This window comes from Amia ocellicauda, chromosome 12, assembly GCF_036373705.1.
Source record: "Amia ocellicauda isolate fAmiCal2 chromosome 12, fAmiCal2.hap1, whole genome shotgun sequence".
Taxonomy (NCBI): domain Eukaryota; kingdom Metazoa; phylum Chordata; class Actinopteri; order Amiiformes; family Amiidae; genus Amia; species Amia ocellicauda.
In genome coordinates this window covers 12,532,139-12,557,411 of record NC_089861.1, presented here as the reverse complement: position 1 = coordinate 12,557,411, position 25,273 = coordinate 12,532,139, and the positions used below count along the sequence as shown (strand labels likewise).

Here is a 25,273-nt window from a genome sequence, read left to right as displayed (position 1 = left end):
AGACTGATACCCAGATTTATATTAATAACCTAAATATGTAGGCAAACACACAACTTGGCAGAATGTGGTGGCTTTGAAAGCATTCTGAAACTAAGATTGGCTGAGGACTAAGCCCCGTTCTGCTGTAACTCCAGGGTAAGTTTGAATCCCATGAAGAGAGCAGCCAATAAGAAGGTTCGTTTAAAGTTTCCTAAAGTAAATTTGCCAGTTTTTCAAATATAATAACATGCGTGTGCTTTGCTATGGTTTTCTATTCCATAGCTCTTCACATTTAATCATGTTTTCACTTTGCTTTTGCATACTTTTTTGAGGATGTGCCAGGGTATACTACAGCAAAGATTTATAAGGACTACCTGAATTGTAATTTTTTGAGGGCAGGGAAGGGAATTAAGTCCTCGCTAATAGCGCTTTTCAATTACAGAGGCACTAATGCTGTTTTGCATGTTTTTTGCACCTCTTTGGATAACCTGGTTGTTTAGTAAAAAGGGTCTTCAGTGTAACATTTATATATGACATGAATTAGAATGACCTGGAAAGGAAATGGTAAAAGGACTCCAAAAAGTAAAAAAAAGAGTTTTCAGAAAAAGGAGCAAACACGATGAGAATGAGAGCAACAGATTATTCCAGTGTGTGTTTTTATCGCTTCCGAGCCCCAGGGTGCCTGTCGACTGAGACAACCTCAGGCAAAGGGGCTGCAGCTCTCGGGGAACTCGCCTCAAACCTCTCCACCCAATTGACTGATCACAGCGCTCAATTAGAGCCAATTAGCAGCCCTGGCAAAGGCCTGTTAGAGGCAGGTGGCCAGTCCCGAGTTCAGGGGGCTAATTAATGTGGAGCTCTGACTCCCCACCCAACCTGGAGAGAGATAATGAGGGGAGTGCTGGGAAGCTGGCGTGTACCGCACGGGGGATGTGGGCAAGTCATGTTTGGAGGAGCTCAAAAATGCGATCTCTTTAATTGGGACAAGATTACCCACTGACCAACTCCAGACCCCAGGTGTGTACGATACTATTTGAGTGATCTGTGAACTCTCTCTGTTTTCCAATGTTATTATGGATTAAAAGCTGCAGGAGAAATATATATATATATATATATATATATATATATATATATATATATATACAGTTGATAAGTCAGACCAGAAGTAATGATGTAAATTAAAACAAATTGAACTTTCTGGGAAACACTTGAAATTCTGACTTACTGTAACTGGAGCTAATCAGGTTTCAGTCTGTCTCAGGAAGGCCAATGCTTTCTTAAATTGGTGTGTGTATGTGTGTGTGTGTGTGTTTAGGTGGGCCTCAATTTGCTGATCCGGAGGGCCAACAAGTTCAGTCCATCAACCCGGGTTCTGATCCAGAGGTTCGTGCCCTTCCCAGCTGTGGGTATGTACACTGTTGTTTCAGCAAGCTGGGTTCACTAGTGACACATCTAGGTCAGAGAGAGGGTATGGTTAAAATATATATTACATTATTATTATTATTATTTATTTATTAGCAGACGCCCTTGTCCAGGGTGAATTACAAAATATAGGAGCAATAAATAATACAGTGCAGTTCAAGGCATAATACATTTTACAAATTCTAATGGATGCCCTGCTATTTTAAAGAGTGCTTTATTTATTTATTTGTATTGTGTGCACACTTTATTTTGCTGACACTGCTGCTATACTGAAAGGAAAGATGAAACAAAAAATGTGATTTTAATTGGTCTTCTTCACACCTAGGATGTTCCTTCCCAGGTTTGTAGCTGTAACAGTTTGCATGTGTTTCAAGAATGTGTGGAGTGCATTTCAAAATCAGTACAAAATGTTTATTAGATAAATTACATAATTAAGGAGCTGGTTCTAACAAACAAATACTGCAAAAGAATGGTTCTGGAATATACTCTGGTTGGGAACACCCTTTCTGAATGAAAGGGAGGTTTGAAAAATACTATTCCATTGGAAAATTCTTTAAGAGCCCTGAAATTATATTGATGAAGCAAGAGTTAAAATATGTAACATGGTGGTAGGAGGGGCACAAAATGGCTTACTGGGATGCACTACATTGCACTGAAGCACTGGGGGATGATTTGGTATTTGGGACCACCTGACCTGCAGGGCTCTCATGATTGTCCAGTACCTGCATAAAAGCAGGGTGTAGGCATGTCTATGTTGTGAGGGATAGGAGTTGTCTGGAAAGTAAGAGAGTTTTGGAAGAAAGAACAAGACATCCCCTGCTGGAGGGCCAGCGAGCAGATCCCAAAGACCACCGATAATTAACCTTTGCTTATGGACTTGGGGATTGGAATTGGATTTTGATTTGGACTGGTTGCCATGTACGTTTGTTTGTCTGTTTCTGTGTGTTTTGCACTGGCAGCAGCTTAGCTCATAGCTTAGTATAATGTCTTCTTTAAATAGACAGGCCTACACATTTTTAAAATGTATTCTTCTGTCCAATCTTTGGGGTCTGATTTAAAGTTCCATTGAAAATCCAAATTTTCACCTTTCCACTTTTCCAAGGCATTTGTCCATCCATAAAAAGGAACTGATTATGGTATTAATGCCGAGACACGTTATTCCTGATTCCTGTTACTTGTGTTTTCAATGTGACACAGAATAATCCACACAGCATAAAACTCAGGTTTAGGCCTAGCTGATTTCTATCACAAATATATAAAGTAGAACTCTTCTCGGTTAAAGGTAACACCGAGCCAAAGGGCATCAGCACTGTGAGTCTGCCTGCTTTCTGCCCTCCCCTTTTCTGTCCCTCTCGCGCCTCCTGTCCCCCAAAGACCTTTAATTGTTTCCCCATACTACAACCCAAGTCGGATTGCTGTAATTAAATTGTTTGCTCAATTCCTAATTAAATCAACATCTTCATGCTTTCCTGTGCATTTTTCCTGGTTAATTGGTGCACTGTTGGGTCAGGGAGGCTGCAAACCTACTAGATAATTACTCTTCTGTGGTTTCAGTACAATGGGTGACTGAACCTCATCTATTTATTTATTTTCATTTTTTAGTTTATTATCAGGTTAATTGAGAAGATTAAAACCTATAGCTGCTGCTTGAAGTTCTTGCAGTCGTCACAGAGTTGTAATTTTATAATAAGCTTAGTTTCTTCTTGTTAATACATGTAAACCTTGGACTAAATATGCCTGCCTTCAATATTATATGTATTAATTCTCTTTGAAAAGGTACTTAATGTTAATTTTCTGGTTTCTTAACAGATGATTTAGCTGACATCAGGGGATTTGCCTGACTGATGTTATAGTGAAGCCCTTGAATGTGTGTTTATATGCCATTTATATATTTTTTTTCTGAAGAATTACTCATGAATGTGGTTCTGTGTTCTTGATTGTGTGTGAAACAATTTTGTATATTCATCCAGCTCAGTGTTTAAAAAATAATTCATATTTATGTATTAATAACCTCTACAATTTGTTTTAATCTGTGTTGCTGTCTCAATTCATTCTGTTTTGCTGCATCATAATTACATTTTACATTATAGTGAATTAAGGAAGCTTTTTACAAATACAAACAAACTTTATCGAGATCAGCATTGATACACAGACATGAGGGTGATCGTGGAAATTCAAATTCAGTGATTTAAGACCAAAGGGTTGCAGAAGTCCGAATCAAGTTATAAAACCATGTTGTTCAAGCCGGTGTTCTTGGATTCTTTCAACACATGTTGAATGATATTCTGATATCAATTACTACTATGTAATTGAATTTACTTACATTTGTGAAAGGAGCCCCTCTCATATGTAAACTTTCTAATATTCCTATGTTCTAATGAGCCCTCAGAGGCCAAACAGCACTAATCTCACCTTCTCCTGTCTCTCAGCCAGTGCCAATATCTGCAATGTAATCCTTATGAGGCACACTGAACTGTCAGAGGGCATCGATGTGTTGGACTCCAATGGAAATATCGTGGGCTCTTCCAAAATCGCTGCAAAACATGTATGTAGTTTCAAGGCTCTGTCCAGAAAGCACAAAGATGAGCCATTCCTAAATCTCATCGGTCCTTTTCCGGGCTTGTTCTGGAATCTCTGGGGAATTTAGCAGTGGTTTCCCATTACTGACCTGTCAAAAGAAGACAATTTGCTGACACCCTCATAGGCAGGTTTTAAGTAAATTCAAATAAGCCGTGAAAGTTACTATGCATTAGTTGGTCCAAAGCCCAAATACAGTCTTTGGTAACATGTTTTAAGGGTGACATGTTGTTAAGATGCTATACCTAAATGCCATTGAAGCATATTGAAAGCAAAGCAGTACTGCCTAATGGTTTATTTTTTTACATTTTATATTAATCACAGTCTTTATTATTGGTAGACACCCTTATCCAGGGCAACTTACAGGTTACACAAGCAATACAGCTCTGCAGTAATACAATTCAGTACAAAATCCAATTAAGCTTTAATAAAAAGTAAAATTTAAGAAGTGCAGATGTACAGGTAATTAAAAATACAAAGTGAATATATCCAGTTTAAAGAGAGTATTGTATTGTTTTAATCTGTGATGCGCTCTGTGGCAACTTTTGTATCAAATAAAAATGGATTGATCGATTGATGGTGTTTGTTGTTTTGCAGGCACTGCTGGAGACAGCCCTGACCCGAGTGGTCCTGCCCATGCCAATCCTGGTCTTCCCTCCCATCATTATGGCCTTCCTGGAGAAGTATGTATTACATTTGATGCCTCATTTGGCTGTAAAAACATCTCACCATGTGTTAACTGATTCGAGAGCCTATTCTGATGATTTACAAATGATCACCTGTTTATAGGTCAACTTGATCTGAAGGATGTTTGTGATGTAAAAGAGCCAGAGTTCAGTCAGTGAGCTGGGCACATCTTCAGTGACATTTCTACCAGAAAATATTTTTAAATGAATCATTAATTAGAATGTTCCGGAGTGCATTATGGAAAACAAACACAATGTCATGTCTCTGTCTTCTCAGCAATTACCAAACCTTTTGGTTCCTGACATCCCCAATACTTATTAACAAAAACACTGTAGCTTAATAATTATTATGTAAATTACCTGATTGATGCAAAAAGCACAATAGACTACAAACCCAAACAGTGGGCCTGTTCTCGAGGAGGGCCATTAGTGTGGGCTGTGGACTTAAACAGGTACCTTTTTTATTGTTATTTTTTCCCCAATGAAACTGAAACCTACAGGTCAGCCATCATTGTGGCTGTGGTCTCAGATGAGTACCACTCCATAATCTCCCTGGTCCGTTCACTCTCAATAGTTCTCAATGGAGCGTGGCTGATGTATTTGGCCTTAGAGATGGATTACAGTGCTGAGAGGCATTCTGGGGTAATGACAGCTACTGTCTAGTGACGGAGGGGGGCAAGAGGCAGGGGTTAGTGTGTATTGCTCAAGTTCGAGGGAAGCTTGTAAAAACAACCAGGAGTCTTAGCAGCAGTAACCATATCAACAGCACAAACTTTCTATGGGCTGAGCAGGCAGTAGGGCTACCAGATATACTTGCTGATTGGGATTCTGTTTTTTGTTTTTTCGGGGGGGATTTTTGCCAGTGTTATGGATATAGAAGGTTACAGGTTGAACTGTACAGAAAAGAATGATTGGGGAAAAAGAATGGTTCAAAATGTTTCTCAAATACACAACAAGTTTAAATTATTTAAAAATAAAAATGTTGCTAAGCCCTTGGTTGGCATCAGCAAAACTTTTTTGAAAAATGTGTATATACAGTATCTATATCCATCTATATATTTACATATACAGCTCTGGAAAAAATGGAGACCACTTAATATTGATTTCTGAACTTGTAGTGGTCTCGTAATTTTTTTCCAGAGCTGTATATATATACTGATCAGCCATAACATTATGACCACTTGCCTAATATTGTGTAGGTCCCCCTTTTACCGCCAAAACAACCCTGACCCGTCGAGGCATGGACTCCACTAGACCTCTGAAGGTGTGCTGTGGTATCTGGCACCAAGACATTAGCAGCTGATCCTTTAAGTCCTGTAAGTTGCGAGGTGGGGCCTCCATGGATCGGACTTGTTTGTCCAGCACATCCCACAGATGCTCGATTGGATTGAGATCTGGGGAATTTGGAGGCCAAGTCAACACCTTGAACTCGTGATTCATCAGACCAGGCCACCTTCTTCCATTGCTCCGTGGTCCAGTTCTGATGCTCACGTGCCCATTGTAGGCGCTTTCGGCAGTGGAAAGGGGTCAGCATGGGCACCCTGACTGGTCTGCGGCTACGCAGCCCCATACGCAACAAACTGCGATGCACTGTGTGTTCTGACACCTTTCTATCAGAACCAGCATTCACTTTTTCAGCAATTTGAGCTACAGTAGCTCATCTGTTGGATTGGACCACACGGGCCAGCCTTCGCTCCCCACGTGCATCCATGAGCCTGGATTTTTTTGTTGTTATTCTGTCTCTCACTGTTAAAATACACCTACCATTAAAATGATAGACTGATCATTTCTTTGTCAGTGGGCAAACATACAAAATCAGCAGGGGATCAAATACTTTTTTCCCTCACTGTATACACCCATATAATGTGAAACTGGAAATTCTGATGTGAGCTTTCCGTTACCTATAACTATAACTACCCTTATAACGACAAACAATGGACAATGGAAATTAAGCGTCTTCCTCTCTCGGTCTGAAATTACAAAACCTCTTGGTTCCTCGCATCCCCCTGAACTCCCATCTCTAAAACCCTTTTCTGAATGTGAAGGGAGCTAAATTCAGTCTGTCAGTGTATATTTTCATCCTATTTCTCCTCAGATGTAGAAATCACATGCTAGCCTTCGGTATACTGATGCAAACGAGACACTCAGGGCAGCAGAGTGCATTACCTCTATCTTCTGAAATGTCTAAATGTCAGGCCCTAAAGTACAGGCACCACAACTGACTCTCTGCCTCGCTTTGCTGGGGTGCCACCTGCCGTGTTGCTGTGAAGCCAGTCAACTTCAGCCTGAGAGCACTGCAGGCACAATTTTTACGCTTGGTTCAGCAGCCAAAATTGACAGCTTGTTTTAGCTGTGACTTGTAGCAGTGATATCCGGACTCTTGGCTCTCCCGTTCTGTGACGCAGTGCGGCACTGTGGAAAATGGCGCCACTGGGGACCCTGCCTATTTCATTTCCTGCTGATTATTTCTGGACACTACAGTGTGAACACACAGCGCCCACAACCCCCCTACAGTGATTGTGAATGGTACAGAGATGGTGTATATACGCCCTATCAAAATGTCACTTTAGTGCTGCTTAGTCCTTAATAGAACACTTCAGTCCTCCTTTCACACCCACGTTCAGCCACAGATGTGACTCTGCAGACACCTGAGACCCAGGCACTGTTCCTCCCCGCCTCTTACTTTTACAACTTTGAGAAACCGATTATAGATCATCAATATGTTTGCTGTTGATCTAAGTATTTCAAAATACAACTACATTAACATGTCAAAAGAAAATTAAAGATAGGTTTTTCTTGCAAATGAATTCATTTTTGTGTGTATATATGTATTTTTTTTGTACACGTTTTTTCCCCCAATTAAGATATTGCACCCCTAAGTGTTAATTAGCTTCTTTATCAAGCCATAACTCCCCTTAATTAGGCTGCAGCATTAGTGGCAGGCGAGCAGGATTTGGTGAGTATCCCGCTGTGTGCTCACACCCACACACTGCGCTGGGGATTAGCTCAAATTGGGGCTGCTGCCTGGCCCGGGGAGTGCTGGGCGAGGGCAGGACAGCAATTAGAGGAAGATACAGGGAGATATAGAGAGGAATGTTGTGTATGTGTGTGTATATATATATATATATATGTATAGATATATAGATATACAGTGGATTGCATAAGTATTCACCCCCAAAGACATTTTCACATTTTATGTTACAATCTAGATTGAAAATTGATTTAATTGGGATTCTCTCCCTTTGATTAACACCACAAACACAACACCTTGAAGGTGCAAAATATATTTTTATTGTGAAACAAAAAGTCAATTAAACATTAAAAAATTCAATGTGTTAGTTGTATAAGTATTCACCACCCCCCCAAGTCAATATTTGGTAAAACCACCCTTTTATAGCAATTACAGCTGCAAGTCATTCTGTTCCTGTATTTCTGCCCATTCTTGGCAAAATTGCTCAAACTCTCTCAAGTTGGATGGGCACCATTGGTTAAAATCAACATTCAAGTCTTGCCACAGATTCTCAATTGGATTGAGGTCTGAACTTTGACTGGACCATTCTAGGACACTCAGCTTCTTGTTTTTAAATCACACCAGTGTAGCATTGGCTGTGTGTTTAGGGTTCATTGTCTTGCTGTAAGGTGAACCTCTGCCCCACTCCAAGATCTCTTGCAGACTGAAGCCAGTTTTCCTCTAGGATTTTCCTATATTTGGCTCCATCCATCTTACCCTCAATCCTGACAAGTTTCACAGTCCCGGCTGATGAAAAGCATCCCCATAACATGATGCTGCCACCACCGTGCTTTACCGTGGGGATGGTGTTCTCAGGGAGATGAGCAGTGTTGGCTGTGTGCCAACTAGCTTTTTTTATTTAGGCCAAAAAGTTTAATCTGCCTAGAGAACCTTTTGCCACATCTTTGCTGTGTCTTTCACGTGCCTTATGGCAAAATCCTAATGGGCTTTGATGTGATGCATTTTCAGCAATGGTTTTCTCCTTGCCACTCTTCCATATAGTCCAGCTTTGTGGAACACCCAGGTAATAGTTGACATATGGACAGTTTCTCCCATCCTGGCCATGTAACTCTGTAGCTCCTTCAGAATTACCATTGACCTTTTGATGGCTTCTCTGACCACCAACCTCCCTGCCTGCTCTAGGCAGAGTCATGGTTCTGCCATACTGTTTAAATGTGTTTATGATGGATTTAACTGTGCTCTGAGGGGGTTGTTCAAAGTTTGGGATATATTTGTTTTATTGTCCAACCCTGGTGCTTTTCCACAACTTTCTCTCTGACTTCTTTTGAAAGTTCTTTGGTCTTCATGGTGTGGTTGTTTGAATATGCTATCTGACATACTCTGGGGCCTTCCAGAAACAGGTGCATTTACTCTGAGATCACATGACACTTTAAATGTACACAGGAGGACTCTATTCCACTAATTACGTGACTTCTGAAGGCAATTGGCTGCATCACAGCTTATTAAATTGTCATAGCAAATGGGGGTCAATACTTATGCAATCGAGACTATACAATTTTTTATTTGTAGTTAATTCAAAAATATATTTTTTCCCCAACATCAACATTGTAATACTTTGTCTAGACCAGTGACCGGAAATCCCAATTAAATCAATTTTAGTTCCAGATTGTAACACTGTCCACAAATCCTTGTGGATGAATACTTATGCAATCCACTGTACATAAACCGATCAACCATAACATTATGACCACCTGCCTAATATTGTGTAGCTCCCCCTTTTACCGCCAAAACAGCCCTGACCCGTCGAGGCATGGACTCCACTAGACCTCTGAAGGTGTGCTGTGGTATCTGGCACCAAGACGTTAGCAGCAGATCCTTTAAGTCCTGTAAGTTGCGACGTGGGGCCTCCATGGATCGGACTTGTTTGTGCAGCACATCCCACAGATGCTCGATTGGATTGAGATCTGGGGAATTTTGAAGCTAAGTCAACACCTTGAACTCGTGATTCATCAGACCAGGCCACCTTCTTCCATTGCTCCGTGGTCCAGTTCTGATGCTCACGTGCCCATTGTAGGCGCTTTCGGCAGTGGACAGGGGTCAGCACGGGCACCCTGACTGGTCTGCGGCTACGCAGCCCCATACGCAACAAACTGCGATGCACTGTGTGTTCTGACACCTTTCTATCAGAACCAGCATTAACTTTTTCAGCAATTTGAGCTACAGTAGCTTGTCTGTTGGATCGGACCACACGGGCCAGCCTTCGCTCCCCACGTGCATCAATGAGCCGCCCATGACCCTGTTGCCGGTTCACCGCTTTTCCTTCCTTGGACCACTTTTGATAGGTACTGACCACTGCAGACTGGGAACACCCCACAAGAGCTGCAGTTTTGGAGATGCTCTGACCCAGTCGTCTAGCTATCATAATTTGGCCCTTGTCAAAGTCGCTCAGATCCTTACGCTTGCCCATTTTTCCTGCTTCTAACACATCAACTTTGAGCACAAAATGTTCACTTGCTGCCTAATATATCCCACCCACTGCCAGGTGCCATGATAACGAGATTATCAGTGTTATTCACTTCACCTGTCAGTGGTCATAATGTTATGGCTGATCGGTGTATATACACACACAGACACATATGTACATATATGCATAGACATATGAACAGAGAAAGCGGCTGAAATCTAAAAATGCAATATTTTGAAATAATGACTGAACATATCAAAGTGAGGAGAGCAACGTGAAAAGCAAGAAAGAAAAGCAGCATGGATTTCAATTTGAGTATTTACATGGCTGCAAAGACAAGCAACCAATAAATTCATACTCTTGGTTGTAATCTCCACTAATTGGTAATACCATTGTAAACCCAGCAGCTTGGGCAGGATACGACTATCACCAAGGACCAGGGCTCAGTCCCCTTCCTGTTCCTGTTCTCTGGTGTTCTTTACCGTCGTCCAGAGCCATAACCTAGCAGATTTTATACACCTCTTTAGATCATCACCTGCAAAGGACCTAGGGAAGGGGACAAATTGGTTCAGTTAAGTGAATAATTAGTTTGGTTAATTAATGAAGAGTTCACACATGTTGAATAAATGCCAGAAGCACTGTAACCCTCAAGGGCCAGATTTGAAGAACATTGTTATATACTCAACAAGCTGTCTGGCCAGTATGGTGATTTACAGACACTTCTCCAACGACGGTAAGCAGTGCTACATAAAATAATGACCTGACGATTCAGAGGGCGTTTCCTGGGGGTAATATAGAATGACACCGATTGAGACGATTGACACTAAGTTAAATATGGTTATGTGAGTAATTCCTTGTCTCTCTCATCAGGTGAATCACATTCCTTCATTTTCATCCCACGGTGCTCTTCCAGTTTATCTTCAATCCCAGTCTTTACTTACCTCAGTTGGTGTCTGTCGATAGCCCTCCCAGAAAAAATATTGTTTTGTGCCTTGGGAATGGTGGGCGAACTTCATGCAGCAGTGGGTTAACCGAGGCAGGAGATGATAGAGATGGTGATATATGTTTTTAACTACAACTTATGGGGATGAAACCAAAAGAGACTTCCAGAAGTGCAGGAGGAAAACCCATTGCTGTCTGTGTGTCTTTGTGTTCCAGACTGCCTCTGCTCCAGTCCTACAGGAGGCTAGTCCTCCCAGTCCACAGCCTGGTCTGTCTCGCTGCCTTTGGCCTTGCCCTGCCACTTGCCATCAGCCTCTTCCCACAGATGTCCCAGGTACTGCATTAATCTGTAGGACACAAACACAAATCTATCACATCTATCATTGCACTTTTGTCTGCTTCCCTTTCCCGTTTCTGTCTCCTGTCATGTGATGGCTCAGAGGCCTTTTAATTTGCCTGCCTGATTGTATCCGTGAGTTGTTTCTATCTACCCACATCTGATGAGGTCTCATTGAAGCCATGTGTTCTATTATTGGTGCAAAGTCAGCCATCTTGGCTCTATGCGGTGTTATATTGGACACCCTCTTCTTAACTGCTATCACACTGTATTTTGAGGAAAAGGAAGATAATAACGAGTGCCTCTCGTTTGGGCTTTCATATAGACGTGTTAATAACGTGTTAACAAGGGTTAAAAACAAAGTGAGGTCCGGTGCCCAGTTCTGAAATTGTGGTTATCAGTATCTTGGTGATTCTAACACCTGAACCACTTCTTGTTAGATCCTGTTGAATCGGTATCTACGGTGGGTTTTGTTAGTATCCCCCACACTGCTCTATTTTTAGTTTTTTATTTGGAGAAGCACTTCCTGCAATCTATTCTTAGTCTACTGGTAAGTAATATGAAGGTGGATCTGAGATTGATGTGCAGGTTTACATGATCAGTATTCAGATAATAACTCCTTGCTTCAGGTATGTGGTGCAAGTGTGTGAACATCACAGCAAGAAATTAGATTCTCATTGCCTTCATGGGCTTTTCAAGGTTTGGGGAGTTTTCCATTCTCGTTGCCTTATTTTGAGACCATGTTCATATGCTGACAGGTGTGGCTAAGACTATATTTAATGAGGAATATGACTTTCACCTCCACTTTACTTTACATACTTTACTCTCCCTAAGTGAACTCACAAATGTGGATGAGGTTCCTGTGATGAACTTGGAAGCCTGATCCTATCAGGATGGATATAAAACCTTGTTTAGTAGCTGGTGGAAGGGAAGGAATGTTTAATTGTAATCAATTGTAATAGGTGCTCTTTTCCAATTCTCATTTGTTTGCTACTCTGAGAAAAATTATATATATACAACCATATTTTTAAATGCTTTTCATAAATAAGAACGTTCCCAGCAAAAACATTTCAGAGCATAAATAACAATTTCTGATGACGGCTACTAAGTTACACACAGCTAATTATTATAAATGATAAACGGGTTAAAGCTGCTGTGAAACTGAAAGACAGTAATTATTGGGAACACATCTGTGTTAATCCACACTTCTTTTTTTAGGTAAGACTGAAGGTGTTGTTTAGAAACATGTATTTCCTGGATACCATGCCTTTAGAGCTATGCAATGATTTATGTGCACCAATGTTCTCTCTCTAGGATACAAGCTGATCTTCTTTTTAACAAGCAAGAGAGAAATGCATTTTACAAATAAAATACACACCAATTAAAGTTCAGTCGATTTGCCAGAGGTTCAGTTGAACCGCCCATGAGATTTGTTAGAGTAAGAAAGAAAATGAGTGACACAGTTAAATTTTCGAAATTCTCTTTCAAACCGTTTGAATAGCTGTGCTGATTTTGACGGCAACACTTCAGTCTGTCTGGAATCATTGTCTGGGAAAGTGGAAGGAAGCCAGTTGAGATATTTGTGTGACCTAGCAACCTGCATAGTTTAAAAGGGGTTTGGGAAACGGGCCCCAGGAAATTAATGCCCCTCCTGCTTCCGCCCTCTCTCACCACTCCAGCTCTCTACCTGTGCTACCTGGGACATCTGTGCTCCACTCTGGAACACACCGATTCCAGGTGCTTTTCACAGGTGACTCCCCCGAAGCACATCCTGATGACATGAAGAAATTTGGCAATGGCCCCTCTCTAGTTCTATCTTCGATCCCTCAGGCTTTTTGACTCTCCTCCCCCTTCCTCAGTGTCAATCTCTTTACAGCACCTCTGTCTTGCCTTTCTCCGGTCCGTCTCTGAAGTGTTCTCTGCATTACGGGTACAAAGGCACCTGTGTGACACGACAGTTGCATGTCAAGCAACCAAAAGGAAAAGAAAGTATGTAATGTTGTGAACAGGTTAGTAGCTGAAGCAAGGCTTGTCATGTTCTTCACAGCTTAGAATGTCATTTACCTGGGCATTTTTTAGTAGCGTATTGATCCACAAATCTTAGGCTACTACTTCAACAATGTGGCTGTGTACACTTTAACATTCATAGTGCACTGTGAACTTTCCTTTACAGAATGCTGCCCCATCGATCATACACAAGAGAAGTAATGTGAGGGTTGCAACTAATGAATAGGGTCAAAGAATTATCTGTGCATCTTGGTCCGGGTGTCCCCAAGTGTCTGAGTAACCACTAAACTCAACCCAACTCAGCTTTCTTAAACTGTTGAAATCCATTGATCTGTCGAACAAGCCCCACAACCCCTTCATATTCCTGGTTTCTGTATTTCAAGCTGGATGGCTTCAGATGCTCATACAATAGCCTTCATATCTCCATTAAATAAAAGCTTCTATTGATAGGATTTTTTTACATAAGGATTTTACGTAACAAAATATTAAATAACAAAATTTACAAAACTTAAGCTATTTGACCCCCCTTTTAACAAATAAATTGGAAAGATGACTCAGTGGGACATTTTTTAAAGAATCCCAGTAAACTGGATTCTAATTTAAGGCTTTCTAGTTTGTTGATTTTGTAGCTGTTTGATGTATTTTGGTCGTAGAGTCTCTCACATGAAGTTAAACATTGCATCACCTTTTTGACTTTGAACCTTGCATTGTAATCATTATTTCCCACCACCCCATAAACAGAATCCCAGAAAGTCAGTTGGAAGAGTTTTATATAACTAAACTAAGGCAGTGACCTAAACAACCTTCCGCTACAGAAGACTGGACAATGAAAATGACTCCCTCTGACCCACACTAAGATGTATCTACAACACAGCAACATTATCGTGGTCTTAAATTAAACTTAAATGAGATTAAAACCAAACCAATGCTGAGTACAATTACTAATGGACAAGCCTGCAATTCTTTTTTTTTAGTCTGGAAGATGTTTTCACATCATTTATATAAAGCATTTATATAAAGAAACATACTTTTTCCTTCTCAAGGTGTCTGTTTCTTCTCTGTGAAGAAGTGGTTACCCACACATAAATACTTTATTAAACCAAATATCTCTTCATAGCACAGTCAGATTTTCTTTTCTATCGAACTTCCCAGCCCCCTCAACTGACACGTTTCCATATGCAGAATTAAAAGAAGAAAATAAGTCTTGTGAAACAAACAGCAGCAACTGTAGGTAGCAAGGTGTACAGATGGTGTCTTGCTGGTGAAGCGTTATCTCAAGCAGCTGAAACAAAAGACAGCGGAGCAATTCACACCCCCAATCAGGATTAATTTACACTCCCCCATCACAACACTGCAGGTAATGAGACTGCACAAAGATACAATTAGGAACACTACTTGTTTTGTTTTTTCTCTCTCTGCAACTTGGAACAATGGGAAAATAACTTGGGATTGGTTCAGCTTCACTAGGCATGGTTTCTCACTGATTACTCAGTAAGTGTAGCATTCCTCTTCAGTAATTTACAATGGCTTTGGTGCTTGACAAGAGCCTTGTGAAGGTGTTCATTTTTGGTGCTCAGTGTTAAAGTAATTAAAGGCAAATGTCACATTGGTACATATACCATTATCTTTATGATGACAAATCCTCCACATTTTGATGTTTATTTATTCTGTGCCTGCCTGCCTTTTTGAGCTGTAGATTATATTGTTAATTAATCTCCATCTCTTAAATTATGAATAAATCATCCCTGCAATGAGGATAATCCATGCAATGTGTCTTTTAGAGTAGTCAGTCAGTGTGCTTTTGCCTAATGCTTTGAGTGAAAAGAAAGACTCATTGGTTGTGTTGATCTTAAAAATAGATGTATATTTTGTGTTGATGTAATGATTGACATATTAAAGGTGAGAAGTGTTGTAAGAAATGGTCATCCTCAAGTCTGCTATCATGTCTTTGTGTTTGACACTCTGTAAATCTCTGCTGGTCTGTTTGCCTATTTTTTCAATTACACTAGTACCATCCATTCAGAATTCAGCTGACCACCTTCTCATCAGAGCTGGGACTGGAATTTCTGCACTAGCTTCCAGTCTTATTTTAAATGTATTTTCATTTTTTTAATTGACATTCAAGGTTCTCCATGGCACAAAACTTTCTCATTTAGGTGAACTATTTAACAAAACCTCATTCTTCTAACCGTCTTCTTTGAGTTTGTATGAAATTGCAAGACAGTTGATCTAAATGACAACAATTGTGACTCCATGTAAACATGTTGATCCTTTTTATTACCTTTTTTAAAATTACAGTACTCTATGCCTCTAGTACTATGTAATGTGTCAATATAACCTTCCATTTTATGTTCATCCAATAGCTATCTGACCCCAGTCAACTTCTCTTGGGTGTGACCGCATTCCTTGGCTTGTTTCATTAATTTCAAAGTTCCAGATCAAATTGGTCTTCCCATACCATCACATTATGAAGGAAGTTGAATTCCTCAATTATTATGGGCTCTGCTGTCCTACTTGCATTTCTTAGAGGTATCTGACTACAATCCTATTGTCAGCACTTTTGAGATTTTGTGAATGAGTTTCCTTCCTTATTGGAGACACTATTTCCTGGGCCTAGTATTACTACCGTAAGATGATGGATACCTACATTTATTAATATTTAAATTATGTATGGAATTGCACAAAGGGTTATAAGAGAGAAAAAACGTACCTTTGGTTTGTCTGTTTGAGAGTGGCAAGGAGGACATTACAGAGGCAAATTTTTGGAGGGACTTTAATTACCATAATCCTCCTCAGAATGAGCCCAATATATTTTGTATGTTTAATTTGTATTTTGTCTAGGTTTATAGACCTCTTTTGTTATATTTTTTTATTTAAAGAAATACATTATGGTTTGACTTTTTGTAAGTTTTAAATGCATTTGTCCTCTGGTGGTTTAGTCTGAGGGACGGGACATTTCAACAAACAGTATATAATCAGGGAGGAAAGGTGATCAGTTGGTGTGTGATTTTGTTGGACATATGTGTGCCGAGTGCTAGTGCTTTGAGCTTTGAGCCTGTTTTAAGTTTTGTCCTCTTGGACCAATGGTCTAGAGGACGTTGTTGTGAGGCATTTTCTTGTTTGTTCCTGAGCTGAAAGATCACAGTTTGTACACTCAATCAGAGAGCGATGACATCACTACCTAGCTTATACACTGTGAACCCTGTTACACTTACAACAAAGCAATATGTATTCATATAAGGTAGATTTAATTGCAGATTGAATTAGTGGTAAATTGCTACAAAATTCTACTCTCCCTTTTAAAAGCTATGAAAACACACAGATTATCTAGAGACTGATTCTAATCGCAATCAGTAAATAAATGTGACTAAATATGTAACATAATGTTAGCCTCCGGTCGACTTCTGATGACTTTATGGTTTTCTATTTCTGAAGGCAATCTTAAAACAATTGTGTAGTTTCAGGAGTTTCTCCAGTTTTATCTTGGCTACCAGATGAAGGTATGTTTTCTTTAATGACGCCTTCATCTAGACTAACAAGTTAGTATTCTGAAAATGCATTGCGTTGGTGGATGCAGAAGAGGAAAATTGTAGCAAGTGCAGTCGTTTGCATTGTACAGTACAAGTTTATTTAGCTCCCTACAGTTTAAATACAGTAGTGACAGATGGTGGCGGGAATTGTGAAAATGTGATGCACAGGAGGGTGGGTATTTCAGATGGGCCGGACAAAAGACATCATTCCCACTGCATCAGAAACCCATCTCAAGCAACATACACTTATCTAAACTGTAGCTTCAATTTCAGAGCTGGTTCTCTCCTAGGTATATATATATATATATATATATATATATATATATATATATATATATATATATATACACTCACCTAAAGGATTATTAGGAACACCTGTTCAATTTCTCATGAATGCAATTATCTAACCAACCAATCACATGGCAGTTGCTTCAATGCATTTAGGGGTGTGGTCCTGGTCAAGACAATCTCCTGAACTCCAAACTGAATGTCTGAATGGGAAAGAAAGGTGATTTAAGCAATTTTGAGCGTGGCATGGTTGTTGGTGCCAGACGGGCCGGTCTGAGTATTTCACAATCTGCTCAGTTACTGGGATTTTCACGCACAACCATTTCTAGGGTTTACAAAGAATGGTGTGAAAAGGGAAAAACATCCAGTATGCGGCAGTCCTGTGGGCGAAAATGCCTTGTTGATGCTAGAGGTCAGAGGAGAATGGGCCGACTGATTCAAGCTGATAGAAGAGCAACTTTGACTGAAATAACCACTCGTTACAACCGAGGTATGCAGCAAAGCATTTGTGAAGCCACAACACGTACAACCTTGAGGCGGATGGGCTACAACAGCAGAAGACCCCACCGGGTACCACTCATCTCCACTACAAATAGGAAAAAGAGGCTACAATTTGCACAAGCTCACCAAAATTGGACAGTTGAAGACTGGAAAAATGTTGCCTGGTCTGATGAGTCTCGATTTCTGTTGAGACATTCAGATGGTAGAGTCAGAATTTGGCGTAAACAGAATGAGAACATGGATCCATCATGCCTTGTTACCACTGTGCAGGCTGGTGGTGGTGGTGTAATGGTGTGGGGGATGTTTTCTTGGCACACTTTAGGCCCCTTAGTGCCAATTGGGCATCGTTTAAATGCCATGGCCTACCTGAGCATTGTTTCTGACCATGTCCATCCCTTTATGACCACCATGTACCCATCCTCTGATGGCTACTTCCAGCAGGATAATGCACCATGTCACAAAGGTCGAATCATTTCAAATTGGTCTCTTGAACATGACAATGAGTTCACTGTACTAAACTGGCCCCCACAGTCACCAGATCTCAACCCAATAGAGCATCTTTGGGATGTGGTGGAACGGGAGCTTCGTGCCCTGGATGTGCATCCCACAAATCTCCATCAACTGCAAGATGCTATCCTATCAATATGGGCCAACATTTCTAAAGAATGCTTTCAGCACCTTGTTGAATCAATGCCACGTAGAATTAAGGCAGTTCTGAAGGCGAAAGGGGGTCAAACACAGTATTAGTATGGTGTTCCTAATAATCCTTTAGGTGAGTGTATATATATATATATAGTTAGGTCCATAAATATTTGGACATGGACACAATTCTCATGCGTTTGGCTCTGTACATCACCACAATGGATTTGAAAGGAAACAACCAATATGTCTTTAGTGTAGACTTGCATCTTTAATTTGAGGGTAGTTACATCCAAATTGGGTGAACGATGTAAGATTTACACCCATTTTTATAAGTGGTCCTCCCAATTTTAGGGGCTCAAAAGTAATTGGACAAACTAACATAATCATGAATTAACTACATTGTGAGTTTCAATACTTGGTGGAAAATCCATTGCAGTCAAAAGTTTGGGGTCACTTAGAAATGTCCTTGTTTTCCATGAAAACATATATTAAATGAATTTGAATAGGAAATATAGCAAAATTAATAGGAAATATAGTCATTGACAAGGTTAGAAATAATGATTTTTAATTGAAATAATAATTGTGTCCTTCAAACTTTGCTTTCGACAAAGAATCTTCCATTTGCAGCAATTACAGCCTTGCAGACCTTTGGTAATCTGAAGAGATTTCACCCCATGCTTCCTGAAGCACCTCCCACAAGTTGGATTGGCTTGATGGGCACTTCTTATGTACAATACGGTCAAGCTGCTCCCACAACAGCTCAATAGGGTTGTGATCCGGTGACTGTGCTGGCCACTCCATTATAGACAGAATACCAGCCGACTGCTTCTTCCCTAAATAGTTCTTGCATAGTTTGGAGCTGTGCTTTGGGTCATTGTCCTGTTGATTGAGATTGGCTCCAATCAAGCGCCGTCCACAGGGTATGGCATGGCGTTGCAAAATGGAGTGATAGCCTTCCTTCTTCAAGATCCCTTTTACCCTGTACAAATCTCTCACTTTACCACCACCAAAGAACCCCCAGACCATCACATTGCCTCCACCATGCTTGACAGATGGTGTCAAGCACTCCTCTAGCATCTTTTCATCTGATCTGCGTCTCACGAAAGTTGTTCTTTGTGATCTGAACACCTCAAACATAGATTTGTCTGTCCATAACACTTTTTTCCAATCTTCCTCTGTCCAGTGTCTGTGTTCTTTTGCCCATCTTAATCTTTTATTTTTATTGGCCAGTCTGAGATATGGCTTTTGCTTTGCAGCATCCTGGAGTTGCCTCTTCACTGTTGACGTTGAGACTGGTGTTTTGCGGGTACTATTTAATGAAGCTGCCAGTTGAGGACCTGTGTGGCATCTGTTTCTCAAACTAGACACTCTAATGTATTTGTCCTCTTGCTCAGTTGTGCACCGGGGCCTCCCATTTCTTTTTCTATTCTGGTTAGAGCCAGTTTGCGCTGTTCTGTGAAGTGAGTAGTACACAGCGTTGTACGAGATCTTCAGTTTCTTGGCAATTTCTTGCATGGAATAGCCTTTATTTCTCAGAACAAGAATAGACTGATGAGTTTCAGATGAAGGTTCTTTGTTTCTGGCCATTTTGAGCCTGTAATCGAACCCACAATTGCTGATGCTCCAGATACTCAACTAGTCTAAAGAAGGCCAGTTTTATTGCTTCTTTAATCAGCACAACCGTTTTCAGCCGTGTTAACATAATTGCAAAAGGGTTTTCTAATGATCAATTAGCCTTTTAAAATGATAAACAATGTGCCATTGGAACACAGGACTGATGGTTGCTGATAATGGGCCTCTGTACACCTATGTAGATATTCCATTACAAATCAGCCATTTCAAGCTACAATAGTCATTTAGAACAGTAACAATGTCTACACTGTATTTCTGATCAATTTGATGTTATTTTAATGGACAAAAAATTTGCTATTCTTTCGAAAACAAGGACATTTCTAATTGACTCCAAACTTTTGAAAGGCAGTGTATGTATATTTACAGTACTGTGCAAACGTTTTAGGCAGGTGCTAAAAAATTCTGTAAAGTAAGAATGCTTTCAAAAATAGACATGTTAATAGATTATATTTATCAATTAACTAAATGCAAAGTGAGTGAACAGAAGAAAAATCTAAATCAAATCCATATTTGGTTTGACTACCCTTTGCCTTCAAAACAGCATCAATTCTTCTAGGTACACTGGCACAAAGTCAGAGATTTTGTAGGCATATAGTCAGGTGTCTGATTAAACAATTATACCAAACAGGTGCTAATGATCATCAATTCAATATGTAGGTTGAAACACAATAATTAACTGAAACAGAAACCGCTGTGTAGGAGGAATAAAACTGGGTGAGGAACAGCCAAACTCAGCTAACAAGGTGAGGTTGCTGAAGACAGTTTACTGTCAAAAGTCATACACCATGGCAAGACTGAGCCCAGCAACAAGACACAAGGTAGTTCTACTGCATCAGCAAGGTCTCTCCCAGGCAGACATTTCAAGGCACACAGGGGTTTCCAGATGTGCTGTTCAACGTTGAGGATCGTAGACTCAGTGGTCGGCCAAGGAAACTTACTGTAGCAGATGAAAGACACATCATGCTTACTTCCCTTCACAACCGGAAGATGTCCAGCAGTGCCATCAGCTCAGAATTGGCAGAAAACAGTGGGACCCTGGTACACCCATCTACTGTCCAGAGAAGTCTGGTCAGAAGTGGCCTTCATGGAAGACTTGTGGCCAAAAAGCCATACCTCCAACGTGGCAACAAGACCAAGCGACTCAACTATGCACGAAAACACAGGAACTGAGTTGCAGAAAAATGGCAGCAGGTGCTCTGGACTGATGAGTGAAAATGTGAAGTATTTGGCCATAGCAGAAGGCAGTTTGTTGGCTGGAGAGCGGTACACGAATGAGTGTCTGCAGACAACAGTGAAGCATGGTGGAGGTTCCTTGCAAGTTTGGGGCTACATTTCTGCAAATGGAGTTGGGGATTTGGTCAGAATTAATGGTCTCCTCAATGCTGAGAAGTACAGGCAGATACTTATCCATCATGCAATTCCATCAGGGAGGCATCTGATTGGCCCCAAATGTATTCTGCAGCATGACAACGACCCCACACATACAGCGACAGTCATTAAGAACTATCTTCAGCGTAAAGAAGAACGAGTCCTGGAAGTGATGGTATGGTCCCCACAGAGCCCTGATCTCAACATCAAGTCTGTCTGGGATTACATGGATAGAGAAGCAACTGAGGCTGCCTAAATCCACAGAAGATGTTTGGGCCAACCTACCTGCCAATTAGCATACTACGGTGGCCCTGAAGTGCAAAACACAATTGTTTTTGTGTTTCTCTTTTTACATTTTTTTTGTTTGTTTTGTTTCTTCATCCCCCAGCTGCATTATTTCGAAGCCCACTGCTGTTAGGGTCAATCTCCACGCCCACACAGGACTGAAGCGCTGCCATTGGTCAGCTGTCTCTGTTCTCTGCTCTGTGCTCTCTGTGCACGAGAAAAGTGCTCGTGTTCAAGGTTAAGTGTTGATGCAGGTTATATTACAAAGGTTAGAAAGTGATGTTAGCATACTTTAAGCGTTTCTTAAAGCAATTGCCATGCACATGGTGTGTTGGCGAGTTAACTAAACACAGATGTTAACACAGAAATAAGAGGACTGATTTCACATTAATGAAGAACATCATGCTTTTATTAGCTGAACACTAAGACCTTACATTTCACACAATACTGTCTGTGCGTATGTGGGTCTCTTTGTGTGTGTGTGCACATACATTTAATACATATGAGGACAGTGTTCACTCTTAACACTACAGAGAACACACACATAATTAGAGTTAAGCTCTCTGTTTACGCAGTGTTTATTTCTGATATTAAAAGTGATTTGGTCCCAGAGCTGGTATTTTTGCATTCTATATTATAAAATATAGGTCTTGATCAAGATATGAAATTAGCCTACAGGACCTACATTTGTCGCTCTTATACAGTGCACCTCCACTTCTAATTATACTTACATGTAAAGAGTTTACAGTCAATATAGTCATTATATGTATTGTGTGTTTTTAATAAATGAAGCGAGAATGAAAATTCAAAATTATCGTAATTCCAGCAGCCGTCTGATTTCCGGGTCTGCATCAATACGTATACTTTAAATCAAGCGTTTCTCTCATGCAGAGAGCACAGAGCAGAGAACAGCGGACAGAGACGCTGACCAATAGCAGCACGTCTGTCTTGTGCGGGTGTGTAGATTACCCATAACAGCAGTGGGCTTTGAAATAACGAGGCTGGGGGACGAAGAGGCGGGATACATTTTCTATTAGTAGGACTCTAGATGATGCAATTGTTTTTGCATTTGTGTTTTTCTTTTTGCATTTGCGTTCTTCCTTTTGCATTTGTGTTTTTCTTTTAGCATTTGTTTTTCTTTTTGCGTGTGTTCTTCCTTTTGCATTTGCGTTTTGCTTTTTGCATTTGCGTTTTGCTTTTTGCATTTGTATTTTGTACTTCAGGGCCTCCACTCCAGTCCAGAGCCCTAACCACTGCAGTGTGGGATAATTACTAACATAAATACATTATTTTTTGTTGGCAAAATCTAACACAATCTATACTACCGGTCAAACGTTTTAGAACACACCCATTTTTCCAGTTTTTATTGAAATTTAAGCAGTTCAAGTCCGGTGAATAACCTGAAATGATACAAAGGTAAGTGGTAAACTGCTAGATGTAAAAAAAAAAAAAGTTTGGGTTACCACAAAATGAAAAATAATGTACATTTCAGAGTTATATACTGTGTTACTACACCCTCTTAAGCATTATTTGGCAGTGTTATGCGCAGAACCTGTGCATAGAAGTTACACTGTATTGCTACAATGCACACATCTTTTTTTAAAGCTTATTCTCTTGGCTACCAGCATGTTTCATTCTCAAACACATCCAATTTACAGTTTCCGTGTCGCCCGCCATCATTCAGTGCCCGGGGGGTAAACAAGCAGTCCGGGGGTGGGGATGGGGCTTGTTTTGTTTAGAACAACCTAACGATTAACCCTATATTATTTGATGTTCTATCAAACACAGAGAAGTTCAGATCCAATTATGTAAAATCGTTGTGTATTAGTACAATGTAAACAGTTTTCCATCTTGACATTTTGAGCTCTCTACGGGTGTGTGTTGCTTCTACCAAAACGTGGATGGTCTTGTTTTGATCAGTAAACTGTCTGGTTCCAGAATATCATCATTGTCAATATTTTGTATTCCTACTCAGACCAAGTACCCACCCACCAACATTTCACAATATTTCTGGATACTAAACACTTGGCAAACAACACAACAGTGAAGAGTACACATGGGATTAAAGAGAAGCACACAGATTTGGTGCCCTTTTAAGGTACCAGAGGAGTTTGTCAGCTTAAGGGGTTAATTTGTGTTAAACAAAACGATTCCATGCTTTCTTTATCTCAAATTGTTTATTTGTTTCCTTTACATCGAGTACATCGAGACATTAAACTGAAAATTGAGGTGTTCTAAAACTTTTGACTGGTAGTGTACAATTGTTGTGCTAGACACATTTCACCAGAATGTTCCTCATCATTATGACTTTTTTTTTTTTTTTTTTTATACGTAAGGTACATTAGTGGTAATAATGGTATATGAGTTAGTCAGACTTCCTGTGCTTTGTTTTCAGTCCGGGGCGTGCAGTGTGCGAATGTCAGAGCACTATTTCTTGAGAGTGTGGAGATGTTTTTGGAGAGAGTGGGACTGGTGAGAGCACACCGCAGTGATACCAGAGGATGGCTGTGGAATCCACCTCCTCCCCTGCACTCACACACCTGCAGCCATTAGCACTCAGTAGCCAGAGGTAGTTTACATTTTTGGTGTGACCGTGCCAGCTGAACTCCCACACTGTCAACACACTGCCAGAGACCTTGCTAATATCAGAAGCCCTCTGATCCTCTCATCTCCTGTCAGGGGAAACAACAATATCCAGAGGCTTGAAAGCCATAGGGCAACTACACAACACTAAAACCAGACAGCTTGGGATCATCTGTGACAAAGCCACTACTTACAAAGTTTACTACATTAATTGCCTAATATGACCATCCCTTAGGGCACCTTCACAGCTGTTTTACTTTAAAATGTTATTAGCCCACATTTTCTCTCTGAATAGGAAACACTTTTGAAGCAGAGTTAAGTTCATAATGTGAGTGGTTTCAAAAGCATTATTTCCTAAAGAAGCCAAAAGAATGAACACCTTTGGTAAGATGTGCTTGTAAGGAAATACTTCCTAATACCTCAAATGTAACTTTGAAGTGCTTCTGCAAATTCCACAGCCATAAGCTGTGTCAAATGTTACTAAAGCTTCCAAATTAACTGTATCAGGTAGCTGCTAACCAGTACAGATACACTTATGGTTTTTCACAACAATTAACAGGTTCTAACTCCAGGATGATATTGTGCCTTAATTTACAAGTTTAAACACAATCACACCTTTGATAAAGCTTGTGTTAGAACTGACTTGAAAATACATTTTTTTACACCGTAATTATTTATGAATTAAATATTATCAACCAAATATACTGTTGTTCAACCTGAAAATATGTATTTCTTTAAATCTTTTGAAATTAGGAATGTGAATGCTAAAGATACACACCTGGATGGTAGATCATGGCATTTCTAAGTTTAAAACCTGTTTGGCACATTTGTTTATTTTGAGTTAAATGGGGGAAGGCTGCTTGATTAAGTATAATATGGTAATTAGCTCAGGTGTTCCCAAACTTGGAGGGCCAATTACCAGGTAAGACTCAAGCAGAAGGGCCAAACTCATTTCTAGCTCAATAACACGGGGGAAAACAACAGGGCCTGTATATTTGGGAGTGTGTGGAGGCGCAAACAGCTATTTCTCTAACTTCTGTTAGCTTTCACCCTATTTTT

The 25,273-nt window shown here is 40.3% G+C and overlaps 1 protein-coding gene across 1 annotated transcript in view; it reads left to right on the top strand.

Moving 5' to 3' along the window:
- Positions 1 to 25,273, top strand: part of sfxn5a (sideroflexin 5a) — a 54,878-nt gene that overhangs the window by 19,730 nt on the left and 9,875 nt on the right. Inside the window, exons 10-13 of the mRNA XM_066718357.1 lie at positions 1,295 to 1,385; positions 3,831 to 3,946; positions 4,576 to 4,661; positions 11,258 to 11,375. Coding sequence (XP_066574454.1) covers positions 1,295 to 1,385; positions 3,831 to 3,946; positions 4,576 to 4,661; positions 11,258 to 11,375 — 411 coding nt within the window. The remainder of the gene's footprint in view (positions 1 to 1,294; positions 1,386 to 3,830; positions 3,947 to 4,575; positions 4,662 to 11,257; positions 11,376 to 25,273) is intronic.